The following is an 18,067-nucleotide window of genomic DNA, read 5'->3' as shown; positions in this document are numbered from 1 at the left end:
GTATGTGGTATGATTTCTACAAACAAAACTGGAAAGCTTTAATCTGCGACTGCATGATTATACATTCAGTACATGTACACAGTCAGCTGCTGACACCTACAGTGGCTACATCCAAATCCAGAACATCTGGACTCTGACAGGAAAACAGCTGGCCACCAATTACAAGCTGTGGCATTCACTGCATAAATGTATCAAACATCAGTTTATCCAGACATCACTTCACCCACACTGTTATACCCACCTGCCCTCTAGTGGCACTCAAACACCATATGAAGGACAGTCATTGTTCATTCGTTTCCTCTGAGAAAGTGGAATTTTTTTCTTTTCAAGCTCTAAAACCTGCTGAATATTCTATAGAATATGGAGTGCATCAGACTAAGGCTACTCTATCAGTGCAAGTAACAGGGGTAGTTAAAATATTTAAACTGGAACTTCACTTCAGCAGCTTGCTAAAGTAGATATCTGTCTGAAAGTAATGCTTTGTAGAAAATGAAACTACTTTGTCTTTTCTTTTTTGCAAGACTGGATTTTGTGGCTTGTGTGACAAATAGTGTTTCTTGATGCTTTTCTGCATCAAATGTGTGAAAAGCATCCTAACTGCCACACATGCCATATAGCGGTGAGGTTGTAACTAAAGTTTAACTCGAGCATGACCTCTGCGTACATCACTGCTTCAGGTTGTCTGGTAAAGTCTTGTAGGGGTTGAGGATGCCTTTGGGGTCCAGCATGGCCTTGATGTTACCCATCAGTGCCACAGCCTGGCTCTGTTTACTGTAGTAAATGTAGTTCCTCTTTTTCAGGCCCAGTCCATGCTCTGCACTAATGCTCCCGCGACAGCTGGCTGTCCATTCATAAACAAATGGCTCAATGGCAGCCAGGAGAGCAGGGTCTTTAGATGGAGAAGTGACGTTCAGGTGGAGGTTACCATCACCTACAGGATAAGTAAGAGAGAATTGGATGATAGCTGACAGTAGTATGTGTATAAAGTATGTGCAGATCATTTTATCAAGTCGTCTTACCTACGTGTCCGTATCCCACCACACTTTTGGCCTGGTTTCCCAGATGCTTCCTCATGTCTGTCACCAGCTGGTAGATCCGTTCCACTGGAAGGGAGATGTCATACTTGTAGGTGAAGCCATCGTGAGTCAGCGCCTCAGTGACACGTTCACGCAGTGACCACAGAGCCTGAGAAAATGCGAGCAGAAAATGTTTTTATAATTTGGCATTATATTTACCTATGCAATTACATAAAATGATTTTGGATCAATCTTGGAATACTTAAAAGTTTCTTCACTGTAAACAACAGAAGCATATTTTTTCCAATCATGTCCACCGACCTTTATTTTTGCTTCCTCAGTTGCTACCGTTCCATCACTGACCAGCGATGATGTCATTGCGTCCTCAAGAAAGTTGTGGAGTTTCTGCGCATCGTGGGTCGGGTCAGATCCCGAAGTTTCAATGACGATGTAGAATGGACAGTCTGCAGAGCAAAGGAAAAGGGCAGGTCTGCGTGTGCTCACTCGTTTTATAGGATAATTACAGATATGTGTGTGTGAGAGAGAACGTGCTTATACCAGATATAGGATTGGGTAGTTTGAGATGCGTATTCAGCAGCCTCATACATTCACTGTCCAGGAACTCGAAGGCGGACAGAATTTCTCCCAGCATGCCTTTGCAGAGCTGAAATGTTTTCAGCAGCTGCTCAAAGGTCTCACAGCCTAACAGCAGAGATAGACACATGAGTTTTGTTGCTAATCTCCAAGAAAAGCAACGCATTTAATGGTTTACAAAACTTTCTCAACCATCTTCTACAAAGGTATATCTGAGAAGCAAATAGAAAATCCTACCCAGGAAAACAACATTAACAGATTTGGGTTTCCGTGGACAAAGGATGGACACTGCAGTAATGACTCCTAAAGTGCCTTCTGACCCTATGAAGAGCTGTTTGAGGTCATATCCTGTGTTATCTTTCCTCAGGGTAGATAAGCAGTCCAACACCTGCCCGTCTGCCAATACCTGCATGTGTTACAGATTTGAAAATAAGCTTTATTTTTTGGGGGGGAAGAGTATCAAAAGTCCAGCACTCACCAATTCCAGACCCAACACAGTCCCGTGTAGGGACCCATACCGCAGCAGCCGGAGACCACCTGCATTGGTTGCTACATTGCCCCCAATTTGGCAACTGCCTTTTGCCCCAAGATCCAGTGGCATTATATAGTCTCTCTCCTCGAGGTAGAAAGACAAGTTCTCCAAAACACAACCTGCCTGACAGGTCAGAACACCTGAGAGGGAAAAAAAGTGATCTTTGAGAATTTTCAGCACAAGTATCCATAAATCAAAAACACATTTGTCGGGTATTTGTCAGCCTATGGCGAAGCACTTGTTTTGAATTCAACTTTTAAACTTACCAGAGATACTGTCAAAGTTAAGGATTTTGTTCATTAGAGAGGTGGAGAGAATGATCTCATCATAAACTGGCACGCTGCCACCAACCAGCCCAGTGTTTCCTCCTTGAGGGTTCACCGCCAGGTTACGACTGTTACAGTAGCTATAGGAGGAAAACAAAACGTGTGAAAAAGTCTGATGACTAGATAAACACCTTTCTGTTGATTTGGTTACCATCCACCTTAGAATTTGTGATACTTCCTCTGTTGTCTGAGGTCTAAGCAACACTTCACTAGAACCTGCAGGACATATAACAGAAAATGAGCCATCAACAGCAGTAGATTATTATTATGAACTGTATTACGAATTCAATTGTAGCCTTCACCTCTCACAGACTTTAGCCAATCCACATTACTAGGCTCCACCAGATCAGGGTCAACGATGGTTCTGCCTGGTAGGATCTTCCTGAAAAACGCCAGATCTTCCTCAGTTACTCTGCAGAAAGGCAACCTCTCTGGTGCTGCAGAAGGAGATACTTTAGACCCTTCCGCCCCAGCATGTAGCTTACGAGTGGAGGCCAAAACCTGCTCTGAGCTGCAGGTCAGAAAAGGTCTGTGGAAGTCAACAGGTGAAAGAGTGGCTGTAGATCGTGAGAGTGTGCTGTAGTCATACAGACATCTCAGAGCTGTCCTTAGCCTTAGTGCTCTTTGGAAAAGTCCTGCCATGACTGTAGGAACAGGCAGCAACACAAGCTGTAAAAAACAGGTGGGACAACAAGAAGAGTCAGATATTTTTAAAAGCATTTTTATCTTGTAGTGGAGTTGAAAGTTTCTTATCAAAAGTTTCTTATTCTTTATTTTGTCCCTAGTCATCTGCAATGTTAGGATTGTTAACTAGAAGTTAACTGCATTTTCTTTGCTTCAAACACGCAGAAATAAAAAGCCAACCTTGATAAAACTCTGCATTGGTGGTAATTCTTTGCATCCCTTTCTGCATCCATTAATAAACACAAACAGGTATAGAAAGAGACAGAAGACATATGAGGTATAAGAGACCTAAGATATGAACAGCTTTAGTAAGTGCACTAACTAAAGCTGTCTTTTTACATATGTTTTACAGCAAATACGCTTACTTCCCAGCAGTAATGCATCTTATTACCCTCTTTGCATGTTTTCTTCTTGCAAATAGCCACCACCTGAAGCAGCTGCAACTTCAGTTAGCTTAGCTACTTTGCTTAGCACGCTCCTTTCCGACATTTCCGAATAACGGCTTCATTTACTCACCAGAAGCGTTCATTTAGTAATGTGTGTCTCTTTTTTTCGCGTCATGGCTCAGTCACAAAGTTCAAGGGCAGTTCAGTTACATAAACATGGCACATCCCGTGTTTTTAACTAGCGTGCTAGCAAGTGCATGAAGCTGCTTATTGAGGTTGACAGGGTAAAAAAGCAGAGGAAAACGGACCAATCAGAAGCATGTTTTCAGATTGACGCAATGGTTATTAGCCTATGGGTGGGAACCTTTCTTTATCATTAAACAGAGTGATGACTGAATAATCAAGCTGTGAATCGAGGTTTAGAGAGAAAATAATTAATTACAGTCCTTTTTCATTTATTGATTAATTTAGAACAGGACCAAAATAATATATTTATGAATATAAAACTAATCTATAAAACTCTGGAGCATAAAAAACAGACAACTCAAGGGATAAACCACACATCTTTGTTGCAAGCTTGTGGCAAATCACATTTGTTCCCCCCCTTTTTTGTTGATCTGAAAAGATGTCAAAGACAACATTTTACAGGCATAAAGTAGTATTTCTGCATCAAAACGATGATTACCAAATACAGTGTCCTTTTTATCTTACATCATTCATAGAGTACTTACTCTTTTTTTGATATTTAGAGTAAAATTACAGTAAATAAGGAAAAGTATCACACAAAATGAGTACAAACAGATTTATTTGAATCTCAGACAAAATCTTGAGTAATGCATCATGCATTCTGTAAAGTACACAGCATGCAACTACATCTTTTCATATTTCGATTCCTTCCCATAAACAGTATAATAACTTCCTTCCAGACAATTAAAACCATTTTAAATTTACACTTTTACTGAAGCTCGTGCGGAACACACATTCCCTGATTACAACTTAAAGTTCACATGACATTCAACATAACAGTCTTCAGTGATCCAGGAAAATCACCTGAAGCACAGTACCAGTGGAATACTATGAATAGAGTCCAGTTGGAGCACAAGGCAAAACTCAGCAGTCACAGCCAACTGGCAAGACTCGTAATCTCACCAAACCCAAAGAACAGGACGGATTCTTCTCAGGACACATCTGCGTCCCAGCTGCCATCAGACATTAACCTTCGCCTGCCATTCGTATGAGCTGTCTGGGTGGGTATAGGTTGTAGTTTATTATTTTTTCATGTTAATAGTTTAAGCCTCAACACTGATGTGTTTGACAGAACAAGTTAGTAAATACTCAAATTGATTCAATTCACACAAAAAACCCAAACCAACGACTAAAAGGTGTAATAGGGATGAGAATCTCCAAATGTTTTTAAGGCTTTTCACCTCATTTCCTCGTGCGTTTTCATTTTGAAGAGTAAGACCCTAGCTCTAGCTTTTAGAGCAAAATAACGGTTACTCCTGTGTTGCTGCAGTAGCATCACTTTGACCACTTTCTAAGAAAATCTCTCATCTTGCCGTCCGATCACTCCAGCTCCTCACAAAAGACTTAACCTCGCCAACATTCACAGTAGATCTAATGATACCATATTTAGCCATTAAGACCACAGACCTAAGCATGATGGCACTGAGCTCAGCAGCAAGAATCCCCTTTGGCTGGGGATCTTTGTCGTACTCGTGAAGTTCACTCGTCATTCCGAGTTAGGCTCTTCAGTTCAGAGCGGCATGCTCCACACGGAGCTGCTGCTGGTCGTACTCTGATATGAGCTTCTTGATGTGGGCCAGTTTGTTGTGCAAGTATTCACAGCGAGCCTTGTCCTGGTTGTAGTTTGGGTTGGACTGTAGTGAGGAACGGAAAACTTGATTATTTAAAAGCGGTGGTTTAAAAAAAACAAAAAAAACAAGGGGGAGTTTTAAGAAAGTCATTACCTTTTTAATTTTCCGATACTCTTGAAGAATTTGATTTCTAACCGTCTGCCAGGGAAAAATACAGAAATAAAGATTAATTTCAATCAAGTCTGTGAAAAGTTGCAATATAATCCTTATGCGACTATAAGATCACAGAAAAACTATAATACATCACTGTTTGTCTTCATAATTTTGTTTATTAGGCTTCCTGAACCATGACCTAACAATTTCCCCCCAAATGCTGGTACAGGGGACCCATTGTGTGTGAAAGTTTGATATAGGAAAAATATGACTGAATTCGCCACATATCATTGCTCACTTTAATAAGTACACCTGTTCATCTGCTCAGTCTAATAAGCCAAAAAAAATCCTTCACCCATGTAGGTGAAAATGTCTTTCTGATATTAGAGGTCGCTACTTTGGGGATTCCCAAAGCAATGACTTTAACAGGCCCAACTGCTTCAGGCCAAGTATAAAGAAGAGCATTACTGAATGCACATGTCCAGCCTTGAGGCACATGGGTTATAGAAGCAGAAGACCTAACTCGTTGCCACTACAGGAAACTGAAGCTACAATTTGCGTAAGTTAAACAAATTTAGGCAACAGGTCATATTATAGTGTGGGGGATATTTTCTTGATACATTTTGGACCTCCTAGGAACAACTAAGCATCATTTAAACAATACAGCCTATTAGAGTACTGTTACTAACCATGTCCCCCCCTTTATGACCACAGTGTACCATCTTCTGATGGCTGCTTTCTGAAGAATAACACACTGTCACAGAGCTCAAAGAAACATTATCAAACTGGTTTCAGTTGTCACTGCACTTATTTCTGCTCTCAGCCACCAGATTTCAATCCAATAAAGCACCTTTGGGATATGTTGGAATGGCAGATTAACATCATGGATGTGCAACCGATAAATCTGCACCAACTGTGTGATGCAATCCAACACAGACCAAAATCTCTGAAGAATGAATCTATGCCATGAAGAATCAAGGCAGTTCTTAAGACCAAAGGGGGTTCAACCTGGTACAAGTAAGGTGTACCTAATAAAGTGGACAGTATGTGTATAACGACTAACTACAGACATCAAAGAAAGATTAGAGGACGTGTATGCAAACTTCCTCCATTTAAAAAAAAAAAGAAAAAAGAAAAATAAAAGAAAAATAAAGAAAAATAAAAAAGGATTTCTGTACATTTACCTTATATTTATGTGATTCATGGTGGAGTTGTTTGAGTTGTGTGTCCAAATCCATGAACTGCTGCGTCACGCTGTCAATGCGAGCGTGTAAATCTCGATACTCATTGTACTCCTTGTTAAAGTCCTGTTTGTAACTTTGTCTCTGCTCGTGGCTACAAATCACTGTGTACTTCCTGTGAAGAGGGCAGGAAAAAAAGAAGAGGAAATTATGAAATAACATACATTAAGACAAGTAAACAACCCTTTTTGACCATTGCAAATACTTGCTCAAATGAATGATGCTTACAATAAATAGTCTGGTGTGTCACTGTCCACTCGCAGTGCATTAGAGTCAAAAAAAATGTCAGCTGGCTCTGAAAGAAAAACAGAAACATGTCAGCTAAGTGAAAAACTAAACAAGCAGCACATGTGCTGATGAGTCAGCAGCCATTAGGCCTGACCTGTGCAGTCCAGAGAGGCTTTGCTGTTTGGATGCTCTGAGCTGGGTCTTTTTCTTTTCTCCATCCTGTCTCTCTTCTTATCCTTCTCCTTGACAAATGAATACAAATACAAATTAGCAATGTGTCACCTGAAATGGAATAACTATTAAGAGACAAATAAGAAGCAGTTTCTCACATGGTCTCTGTGTTTGTGTTTGCTCTTCTTCTTTTTTATTGCATGCTTGGTAAGATCTGGCACCGTTAGAGGGGACGGGGGGCGATCTGAGTTATCCTGAGGGTGATCTTCTGGAATTTCGGGTTCTTTTGGGGGAGCGTGAGGGGGTTCTAACCTTTTAGCCACCTTTTCTTCCTGCTGACAGACTGCTGACAAGGAGTCGATAAGTCTCTGAGGATCAAGCGATACTCTTTGCTTGTCATCTGCTGTGACGTCCTCGTGAGCTTGTTTATAAGGCCTCGTTTTTGACTTGTCACTGGCTGCTTTGCTGGAAAAATGGGATATCCTGGGCTTCTTGGAGGCCAAAGGGTCAGTGTATTCCTCTGACAGGGAATGCTTTGGACGGTGTGCTGGCGAAGAGTTGGGCGTGTCTCTCAGTGGGCTGACCTGGGCCTCAGGGACAGCGAGGAGGTTCTGTTGCGGTTGAAACAGTCGCCTGCACAGAAAACACAGGGCATCAGCTTTGATTAGCATTTCCCTGGAATCCATTCTTCTTTCTTGCATGTGCTGTACAGTACAACGCAACAGCAGTGGCAGCAGAGCCCTCCAGATGAACACAAAATAATATGGTAAAAAAATGATGCAAGTGTTAAATGCTTAAAAAAGAAAAGTCCAAATTAAAAGCACCACGATGCTAAGCTTTTAGAGGCTGCCTTTATTTCACTCTGTGATCAAACATATCCCATAATTCCCCTGACTCTCCTTCTTGGTTAAATAGCCCTTACAGAGACTGGAGGTGTGCAGTGGCTCATTGTCCTGTTATTTAAATAAATAAATGTCCCACTAAACAAACCAGATGGGATGACGTGTTGCTGCCGAATGTTGTTTAAATTTTGTACTGAATCCTGAATAAGTCGCCAACACCATCACACCTCCTCCTCCATGCTACATAGTGGGAACCACATATGCAAATACCATCCGTTCACCTTCTGCTTCAACCATACAGGCCTAATTCATGCAGTCTCCTTCGAACGGCTGATGGTGACACAGATCTGATAATTAAACTCTAAGAAGTTAAGATGTGGCCTCTTGCTAACTGAATTTATCCGCAGCACCAGAGCACTCGCTGTGAGAGAGAGTTTCATCAGAGCCTTTGATCGCTGTGCAACTGCATTTGAAGAGAATTTCAAACTAAGACTGGTTTATGTTACCTGAGTGCTTCCTTCTGTATTATGAGTAACTACAACAGTTGAATAGGGATGTTTACTGAATACTAACACCATCTCGGCACAATGCAACCAAGACAATATGAAACCGGCATCAAGGATGATCATGAATGGCTTGGCACAAAAAAAAGGGAACTGATTTATTTATTTATTTTTTTAAATGTCGATCATTATCATCAGCCAAACTGTTACTGTAAACTTTCATTTTGGTCCAGAATTTCACAATCGCTAAATCTCCTGTCCATATATGTCATTTCATACTCTCGAATTATGACGTTTAAATTTTCCCTGGTACTGTAGGCAGCAGCTTAAAAAAAAGAAGAAAAAAAAACCCCTACATATGCAGGTCTGAACTGTTGCTGCCGAGGTAACGGTTGTTTTACATAAACATGCAAAAAGATTTTTTTGAAACTGACTCTATTTACAGCAACACAAATTTGAGAAATTACATCACTGCAGAAAAGCAACCTGTAACTCTTAAAAAACGCTTAGACATAATGACTGAACTCTGAAAAGTTTGCCACTTTAGTGATTTACAAAGTGATGAAAATGAACTAAAATGCCGGTTATTTCCATTCCTTAAGCTTAACAAATTATAATGAAGAAACGTAGGGCCTGAGAGCTCTGCAGTAATCATGAAGTATGAAAACAGCAGCAGGTACATCCTTATCTGCGTTACCTGACAAGGATGCGCTTGAGGAGCTGCTGGTCTCCAGAGGTGTAGCCGGGCCAGTCCTTCTGCAGCTCCTTATACAGACTGTCCTTCAGAACATATGTGCTGTCTCTACTATTAAGCTTAGTGACCTGAACACAAGCATGCACAAAAACAGGGGAGAAAAGACTTAAGACAATTGTTTTTGGGGGATTGACTTAAGAGTTTGATTCCCAAACTGTGTGTTCATATTCTTTACAGACTTGTCAAAGGTTGCAAAAACATAAACTTGATATTAAGGAAACCCAGAGTCACATGCATAAAGGCAGTTTTAACACAGTCTAATGCTTGCATGTTATGTTTGTATAAAAAACAGGAACAGAAATACCTCCATTAGTACAGAGTCCAGCATGTTTTTGTCTCCTGCTGTCAGCCCGTCTTTCTGCAGCCTCAGGATCAACTCGGGCCTCCTGTACGGCCTTAGAGCCAGCAGGTGCATTACTCTCTCCCTGAGGGGCTTCTCTTGCAAATCACAACTGCTTCTCCTGTTTGATGCACAGGCATCTTTCTTCGGCTTGGACGCGCCAGCTCCCTTCTTAATGTTGCTGAGAAGAGACGAGTGTTTTGGCTTGGTGAGTCTGGCCAGAGCAGGGGCTGGGGCTCGCACTGTTACCTTCTTGCCTTCAAAGAAACAGGAAATTTTTTTACATCAACGACATTTCCAAATAAAGACATAATATCTCAGGAGAGCACTTTCTGAGATTCCAATCATCAAAAATAACCTTGTGCTACATTTCCTAACGTGTATTGCTATTTCCAGACAGAGAAGCAAAATCAGATACTAAGGGGGTAAAGGACTTTCTTCCTTAACTTTCTCCAAAAGCAGAGATGTGGATAAAAACAAAGACAAGATCTCATTTCACCTTTCAGAAACCCACATTTAGGTTACGAAGCTGCATGCACACGCATCTCAGTGAGCAAAGCCTGCTGTCTAATTTAAGAAGTAACCACATGGTTGCACAAGCCTGTTGTAAGGAAGTTTTTCTTTTTCTTTCTAAGGCTTCCTCTGTAATGACAAAATCAACAAAAGCATTCAACATATATAGGTGTATATTTATGTGCCCTTTCGGTGAAAGCAGCTGAGACTCGGGCTATAATATATCAGTTCATACGGAAATGGTTTGGTGGTTTGTAAAAAGAAAAAAAAAAAAAAAAGCTAAATCATTGGTTTCATCATGCACATTCATGTTTGAGGAACATGTGCAGAACGCAGTTTCTGTATGTGCATAGAGACCATGTATTCTTTAAAACCACTGTATCACATATAGAAAGTTTACAAATAGCTACACAAAAGGACAAAACATGCAGGAGAAAACAAGACAGGCCGTTACTATGTCACTGGTTACTACACACGTTACCAAGGCAACCAATGCAATATGGCTGTCTGTGCTTATAAGCACAGAACAAATTTTTCTTCAGGCCAATCTTCTCGCTTAGCTGGAGTTATCTGTTGTATAACCGAGTAAGCTCTGTGGACGTGCAAGTGTTTTCTATACTTCATACCCTGGTAGCGGCCTCCGTGTTTGATGACAATGGCCCCTCGGCTGCGTGTCTCCTCCTCGGCTTGGGCCATGCTCTGACGAGCTTTATCGTACGACTCATCTGTGGCTTTGACTGTCATCTTCTTCTGAATCACCCCGAGACATGACAGCTCCTCGGCGGCACTGAGAGGAGGAGGGAAGACAGCGTGTACAGACAGCGACCTGACAGCGCTTTAACGACTCCTTGCAAAGGTTATCCGTGTCAAATAAAAGATTGTTTCTCAGGACGCAGTTGCTTGACTCATGCTTATGTTTAGGTAGTGTTCAGTTAGATGTACGCTGGACTACTTGTCTGCCTCGCCAATACGTGACATTTAAATCCACTTCAGTGCATTTCTATGCTTATGCAGTCAGGAACCCTGAGTTTTCTCTGGCATTTAAAGGCAGAGAAACGTTAGCAGCAGGGTAACTTTCACACAGCAGCAGGGGGCAGAGACATTTGAAAAGATTAATACTCATTGAGGCAGTCATTTATTTCTGCATCTATAATACTAAGTAAACATATAATCATATAATCACCTCAGACAAAACAATACAGTTAAAGCCTTACAACTCTATTTTAATCTGAAAACGCTTCCTATATCGAAACTGACGCTTTTTGCTGTCTTTACCTGGTGCTGAGCTGTTTGATGCAGTCAAAGCTTCCATTGGGATTATCACGGGCAACATTAGTCACACCAAAGGTGAAATTCCTGACTTCATCTTTATTTTCCGAACAAGGGATGGTGATTCTCTGTAATATGAAAAGGGAAAGAAGAAAAAGAGCAAAGCAAAGATTGAGATATATCAACTTTAAAATGTGTGAGGATTGCTGTGTCAGCAGTAAGATGTCCTTCTTACCCCTTCATTTCCATTAAAACAGATGGTGGGATGGGCCGACCAGCCCTGTGGTGGGGGGGAAAAAAAAAGAAGAAAAAAAAAAAAGAGGGAAAACATTAGATGTGTGTACATCTTTGAAACCCCACGAGCATCAACATACTGACTCATTTTCTCACACCCCCTGTGTATAAGTGCTTCATTTGCTAACATTGACAACGTCAACCAAATGCTTAACCTTAAACTTGTGAAGTCCAGTTATATTAGTTTCCACAAGGTTAGGAGATGCCACAAGTATAGTAAAACAAGCCCACACATATACATATAGAGCGGGACAGCAGAGGATGTTTTGTGGTCTGCACTCTTCGTCTGAATGCTTCTGGCTCCACCTTCACTGTGGTTTTCTGGCTGCTAGTAGCCCATTTTCATTTTGCTTTGTGTACTGTTGTTCTTCGTAACTGTGAACAGCATTTCAGAGAATTTTCCAACATCTTTTTTTTCTTACCACCCCACACCAGCTTGCAAGTGAAGGTAGTATCCCTTCTTTTGCAGCGGCCCAGTAAGCGTCTGATTACAGGACTCAAGTGCTACAGTTGGGGGATTTTTCATTTATTTATTTATTTATTGTAAACAGGGTTATTGATTTAGGAAGATGTGAGCTTTCCTAATTAGCTCTGCATAGTGCACACAAATTGTATATAAAAGATAGACAATGCTGTTGTGACATCGTCCATTGGTTAGCGAGGCCCATCCCTCTCTTGCTGTCTAGAAACGGCACGCAAACAGCGAGGGATATGATGGAAAAACAAGGGAAATATGCCACTTTACTGTCCTTCTGGACACTTTTTGAATCATGCTGTATTGAATAAGATGTGAAACTAGAAATTGAAACCATAAAGTTACCAGACAACCATATAATAAGGGTACAGATCAAGTGAGCAGCAGGGTCATTTTCCAATAGACTTCTACAACTGGACTTCTTTCTGAAACTAGAAAAGTCACCTCCTGCTGGCCATTAAAATGAATGTGGGTTTAATTCACTGTTAAGCACTGTACTTGCTTCACTTTTACCACCCAGAAGCTGCTTCCCCCTCCTACTTAGGAATCTGAAGGAGAAAAAGAAACCCTGCACCCACTGTGTTCATATCAAGAACAAACCCAGTCCTATTAATAAACTCAGGATATTAACCAAGCATGTCAGATATTATTTGAGTGCTCAGTTCCCATTTAAACAGATGGGTACATGCACCATTGTCTGCTCCAGGTCCTGCTGCTCCTCCATCCCCCTGCACTGGCTAAGGTCAATAAGCAGCTCCACACATAAAAATATGATGAAACACAGTATCATCTCTCACAGGGGCGAGCTAGCCAAAGTGACACGTTTGCAGCAGGGATGGAAAGTATGTGATGACTCGATTCTGACCTTTGCATAAGTCCACCTGTTGACGAGTGCAGAGAAAGTGAGGTGGCTGCTAGTACAGAGTAACGTGTGGAGGTGTTTTTTGGGTTTTTCTTTTTTGGTATCTGTGATCCAGCCAAGTAGGATTTGAATAGACATGCTTAAAGCTAAATAAAGAACCTAAATGCATGCTCAGAAACACTGATATATGCATATTACATCCTGCTCCTCATCAGGTGTTTTCCCCCCTCAATCTCATCACAGCTGTATTACGCTGAAAGTGAGGACATGACATGAGCAGCGTGGTTTCCACCTTTCATCAGAAAAGCTTGTAGCTGTCATTTCTTCACTGAGGAGTTTCCTATCTGTATTAGGAGGAATTAGTGCATTGAGGAAGTGTACATGACTGTTCTCTGCTTTACACTTCCTGCAGCGTCTGATTCATTTATGATTAACTGGGTCAAATGTTTGCCTGAGTTCGTCCATCTGTCTTCTGATTTTTATGATATTCAGCAAATTAAAAAAGAAAAAAGAAAAATCACACAAGTACTCCATGTCTTTAAATCCAATTCAGAATATCCTCCCACAACTAACCTCCCTTCCTCCCCCCTACACACACAGCCTGTCCTCCTTTTTCCTTTCTCCTCTCCTCGACCCCGGCACTGATTAGCATTCCTAGTACTTTGCCAGCAGCTTGTGAGCAGTGGGCCAGCAGCTCGTTACAAACATCAGCAAACAGGGAAACGTTTCTGCGTTGTATTATGCAACATGTATTTCCATTTCATAGCTTGAAAAGGGGGGAGCTTGTAGGAGTCAACAACCGGGGAAGGTAGTGGTGAACTTCGGCCGAAATTTAAAGCACACACAAAAAACAAACCCGCCTTTAGTATCACTTCGTCTTTTCCTTTGTTATAAAAACCCAAAAATCGTTCCTTTGACAAAGTGGTACGTTAAATTTAAATGCAAGTGTACTTAACGGGTAATTATTTGAAGAGAAAATACTTTAGAAAATGACCCACCTTGCCGTTTTGGAAGGTATTAATGGCTGTTGCCGCGCTGTCAGTGAGTTTTACGTGAAAAACGGAGATGTTACCGCCGCGGCTCAGTTTGCCGCTGGACAGCCCGTAACACTGGTTCTCCTTTAACGCCGACATGCCGCCGCAAATCCCGCCCTGCCAGCCTTATTCCGGACCGCACGAATCCGACATAAATAAACAAACATTGGCCAGACGGTCCGGAGAGAGAAAGAGCTGAACGGCACCGTGTGGCTGCTCCTCCGCCGCGCGCTATTCTGGAGTAGATCGCATTACGTCATGACGGCTGAAGTCAGAGCACATTTTATTGGCCCACCGACATAAATAAACCGTTACGTAGGGCTTTACGTAACCACCTCTACTTTTTTTTTCTACTTCCCCTCTCACTATGCTAATTCTCTTTCTTTGGCATGATGAGGGTACTTTGCACAGTGAGTGCGAGGACGCAGGTGATTCCGTTTCGATTCGTTTTCAGCGATTTATAAACGACTGGATGGAGATTTATCTGAGCGAAATACTGAGATACTAGTATTATTAATATTTCTCCTGATTTTTTGGTACTTTTTTATATGTCAAGAATAAAAGAGTGTGAGCAAGACAAACCTAATATTTTAAGCAATGATTGGTATGCATACAGAATAAACAATGGGTTTAGAAATGAGGAAGTTATGTGCATGTAACATTACTTGTGATCTAGAAGTTATACCAGCCTGGTTAGCGCGTGTCAACATTACACGCAGACTGCAATTCTGTCTTGGGGTTTGTGCACAGCTATAGAGAGGAAGTAGGTTTTCTTTAACCCTGTTTTATTTTAAACCACATTACAATTTGAGTACAATTTGATTAACTGACAACTAATCTGTTGTAAAAGCGGTCTGCACATTAAAGTTCCAGTACATTAAAACAAATCTAATCACAACATTCAACTTAGATTAAACAAAAATGGGTTGCAAAATGGTCACAAGCCATTACATGATATTACTAATATATTACAACATTAAAAATATCACGTGTTTATGGCGGCGATTAACAAAACGTGTGCTTTGCCTGTGTTGTGTATGTAAAAGTTCATCTTAAATCTACATCCACCCGTGGTATCGGACAGACTAAGAGATTTGTGCTGTATACTCAGGTTAGTGGTGACACCAGTACAAGTGTCGAGACATCTCTCATTTCTTAATAGTCTGCGTCCAAGGAGCCAGACTTTCTTATAATTTTTTTAAATTGTCTTGAGCAACATTTCATCAGGCTTTCTGTAGGTCTTTTAAATGTTTTCATCAGACACTGGCTGCTTTTTCACTGATTTTCAGTCCATTCCTTGCACCTGATCATTTTCAGATGGATGTTTGTGTTTGTTCTTGTTTGTTAAGCTGCTTAACACTGACCTGTGAATCATTCAAGTATAAAAAAGGCACCTAACTCAAGGGACGGACTGCTGTTGTGACAACACGTAACAGACATCTTAGCAAAGAACCAATTTTACATTATATCTTCAGACACGTGTGACTAGTCGCCTGTTGCAAAACAGAATTTGTGCAATTTTTTTTAGCTGAATCACTGCTACAATGCACACAATTACAACTCTAAGTGATGCATTTAAATTTTTTTAAAACTAGTAGCATCGAGATATACTTGGAGTACCAAAGTACTTAGTAATTATTATGTAGAATGGAATAAAACTGGCAATTCTACTATACAACTTGACTAGAATTCCTGATATGTTAATATATGTTACAGCTCAATAAAGATGTGGTTAAAGTACTTATCATTTCACAATTTTACATTTTAGTTTTCTGACTCTGTAAAGTAAATGTATTCAAGGCTTTAGAGTAAATGTATTGGAGAAATATTACAATATATGCATAAATTATTTGTACTAAGTATAAAGTATTATATAGAATTACATTTTATTTTCCATCACTGAACGTATGTCACTGAAAGACCAACTGTTCTGCTTAATTTAATAATGCAACAAAATGAAGTTCTTCTGCTTCAGTCATAAATGCAATATAGTGTGTAAAGATATAAATGTGGCACCATGTGACAGTTCAACACATACTGAAATATATTGCAGAGTGGCTCTGAGAGAATCTACATTCTCAGCTTTTCCTGGTGGATTTTGTCCCTGCTGAGTCACACATATAGAGATAATTTACTCTTCTGTCTTTGCCTTTTTCCAGCTGTGAGAGACCCAGTGAAACAATGCCAGAAACCAAACGCTTCCCAGGAAATTTTAACAAGATAATGTTGTATTTTTAGGTGTTAATCATTACAATCTTAATTATTTAATTTTGCCTATTTTAGTTAGATGTGGTGGACATGTATCACTGGAATTTCCCTTGAATGGCTTATTTAGGAGGTGGTTGTCATTTCACTTTGGTGTAACCATGACAAAATGATGTTACTAGGGCAGTACTCATTCAAAATGTGCCTCTTCAGAATGCTGCAGCATGAATGAGTGCTGAAGTCATTCCCAGCAGGAGGAATGGGGTGTGTCAGGCAATGCAATGACTCAATAACACTGCATTTTGGACTGCAATCCAGATATATGTCAACATGTAAATGGATATTAAATGCTCAAGCTGATATTTCACATTGTTTTGCACACAGCTTGTCACACACACAGATGAAGCTTTCATTTAACATATGCACCTTTGGGAAAGTGAGCCTGCTGACATTTACTATAGATAGCATCCCAAAAAACGTTGACTGATAATACGTTTGCATACAGTTCGAAATCAGCCTGTTGCTCTATTACATCTCTGTAGATAGACGACAAGGTCTTTAAGGACTTTGCATGCTGAGATAACCTTTTCTAAAAGGAAGATTATTGCTGCTTTTTGAGGCACTACTGCGTAGTAAAGCTTTTAGCCCTCAATACTAAAAATAATGTAAATACCATAAGACACAGTGCTGCTTTTTTCACACTGCCTTATAAACATGTTATACATGCTGCTTTTGCTCCGGGCTAAATCTGTTTGCTTGAGCTAATTGTGGTTTGGCCTAAATACACGACCAGTGTGTGGGGTTTGCTGAATTGTTTATCTACTGTCTCTTCCTCCTTCTTTCTCTGTCACTTTGAATTCATTCAAATCAAAAGCATGTACACTAAAATGAAAGTACACACACTTTCATTCATAACATTTTATGTGTCAGGACATAAAAATACAATTTTACCTTCGGCAGGTCGGATCAACTACATAACACAACATATTTCACCAAGTAATTATATATTTAACAAAAATTCAGCCACTTTGCAGGAGCAGTATACAAAAACTAAATGTAAACATCAGCCAGGTGCTGCTAATCAAATGCACTCGATTATCTGATCATCAGTAAGTGTGAGCACTTCTATTATATCCAGATTCTTTCTGACTTACAGTCTTTACTCTCAACAGATTTTCTAAGAATATTTGACACAGTTTGATTAACTGAATTCGTTTGTATTTCAATCAAAAGTTCAGTATTGGAAGCAGTATTGGAGCCATCTGAAAAAGAAAGTACACTCTCCTTCAGATTTGAGGTTTTACATATCAGCACATCTTAAAATTAGGTAAATACAATCTCGTATGAACAACAAATTACATTTTATATTACCTGTAAAATATAAAAATATAGTACAACCTTACTGCTTCTATAGGAATTAAGAGGGTAGGTTGTGAACGCCTCTAAAAAAACCAGAAGTAATTGCTTTAAAGAAGCAGTTGTTGCTGCCTGTCAGTCTGGGGAAGGTTACAAAGTTTTAAATTTGAAAGATTATTCATAAATATTCAAGATAACCGTCTATCACCCTGAGAGGGAATGTCCCGACCCGACCGAACTGACCTTGAGGACAGATACTCAAAGAAACTGCAAAAATACAAAGAACTACATCTCAGACTCTACAGGCCTCAGTTAGCATCTTAAATATTGAAGTTCACGACAGCACAATTAGAAAAAAGACTGAAAAGGTATGGTTTGTTTAGAAGAAGCGAAAGCCTCTTTTCTGTAAAAGAGAACATGGCAGCACGGCTTAGGTTTGAAAAACGGTCCTCGGCTAGGATAATTAAGTTAA

General features: G+C 40.3%; 2 protein-coding genes across 3 annotated transcripts; both read right to left on the bottom strand.

The window, feature by feature from the left end:
* Positions 1 to 8: 8 nt before the first annotated feature.
* Positions 9 to 3,838, bottom strand: d2hgdh (D-2-hydroxyglutarate dehydrogenase). 2 transcript variants are annotated; one of them, XM_031747196.2, is made up of 10 exons: positions 3,669 to 3,838; positions 2,771 to 3,137; positions 2,627 to 2,684; positions 2,409 to 2,548; positions 2,089 to 2,282; positions 1,848 to 2,016; positions 1,575 to 1,718; positions 1,338 to 1,480; positions 1,020 to 1,185; positions 9 to 931 (listed from the first exon to the last, which is right to left on the bottom strand). In XM_031747196.2, exons 2-10 carry the CDS (start codon positions 3,108 to 3,110, stop codon positions 666 to 668), a joined length of 1,620 nt encoding a protein of 539 aa, XP_031603056.1. In that variant the 5' UTR covers positions 3,111 to 3,137; positions 3,669 to 3,838; the 3' UTR covers positions 9 to 665. The 2 variants fall into 2 exon arrangements, with proteins under 2 accessions (XP_031603056.1, XP_031603055.1); XM_031747195.2 differs by having other exon boundaries at positions 2,409 to 2,684; positions 3,669 to 3,837.
* A 485-nt stretch (positions 3,839 to 4,323) lies between these two features.
* On the bottom strand, positions 4,324 to 14,288 carry LOC116326084 (RNA polymerase II elongation factor ELL-like). The gene is made up of 12 exons (XM_031747194.2): positions 13,999 to 14,288; positions 11,605 to 11,649; positions 11,376 to 11,497; positions 10,727 to 10,887; positions 9,552 to 9,844; positions 9,191 to 9,315; positions 7,307 to 7,781; positions 7,132 to 7,219; positions 6,978 to 7,044; positions 6,693 to 6,864; positions 5,509 to 5,553; positions 4,324 to 5,418 (listed from the first exon to the last, which is right to left on the bottom strand). Exons 1-12 carry the CDS (start codon positions 14,131 to 14,133, stop codon positions 5,290 to 5,292), a joined length of 1,857 nt encoding a protein of 618 aa, XP_031603054.1. The 5' UTR covers positions 14,134 to 14,288; the 3' UTR covers positions 4,324 to 5,289.
* Positions 14,289 to 18,067: the final 3,779 nt, after the last annotated feature.

Source organism: Oreochromis aureus, linkage group 19 (genome assembly GCF_013358895.1).
Source record: "Oreochromis aureus strain Israel breed Guangdong linkage group 19, ZZ_aureus, whole genome shotgun sequence".
Taxonomy (NCBI): Eukaryota; Metazoa; Chordata; class Actinopteri; order Cichliformes; family Cichlidae; genus Oreochromis; species Oreochromis aureus.
This window is presented reverse-complemented; position numbering and strand designations above follow the sequence as displayed.

Coding starts and splice junctions, on each gene's coding strand:
- LOC116326084 (XM_031747194.2), bottom strand. CDS start 14,133: ATGTCGGCGTTAAAGGAGAACCAGTGTTACGGGCTGTCCAGCGGCAAA. Junction 9,316..9,551: donor TGGACTCTGTACTAATGGAG/GTATTTCTGTTC, acceptor GCTTGTGTTCAG/GTCACTAAGCTTAATAGTAG. Junction 7,782..9,190: donor CTCAAGCGCATCCTTGTCAG/GTAACGCAGATA, acceptor TTTTCTGTGCAG/GCGACTGTTTCAACCGCAAC.
- d2hgdh (XM_031747195.2), bottom strand. CDS start 3,110: ATGGCAGGACTTTTCCAAAGAGCACTAAGGCTAAGGACAGCTCTGAGA. Junction 2,283..2,408: donor TAACTTTGACAGTATCTCTG/GTAAGTTTAAAA, acceptor TTTCCCTCTCAG/GTGTTCTGACCTGTCAGGCA. Junction 932..1,019: donor GGTGGGATACGGACACGTAG/GTAAGACGACTT, acceptor CTTATCCTGTAG/GTGATGGTAACCTCCACCTG.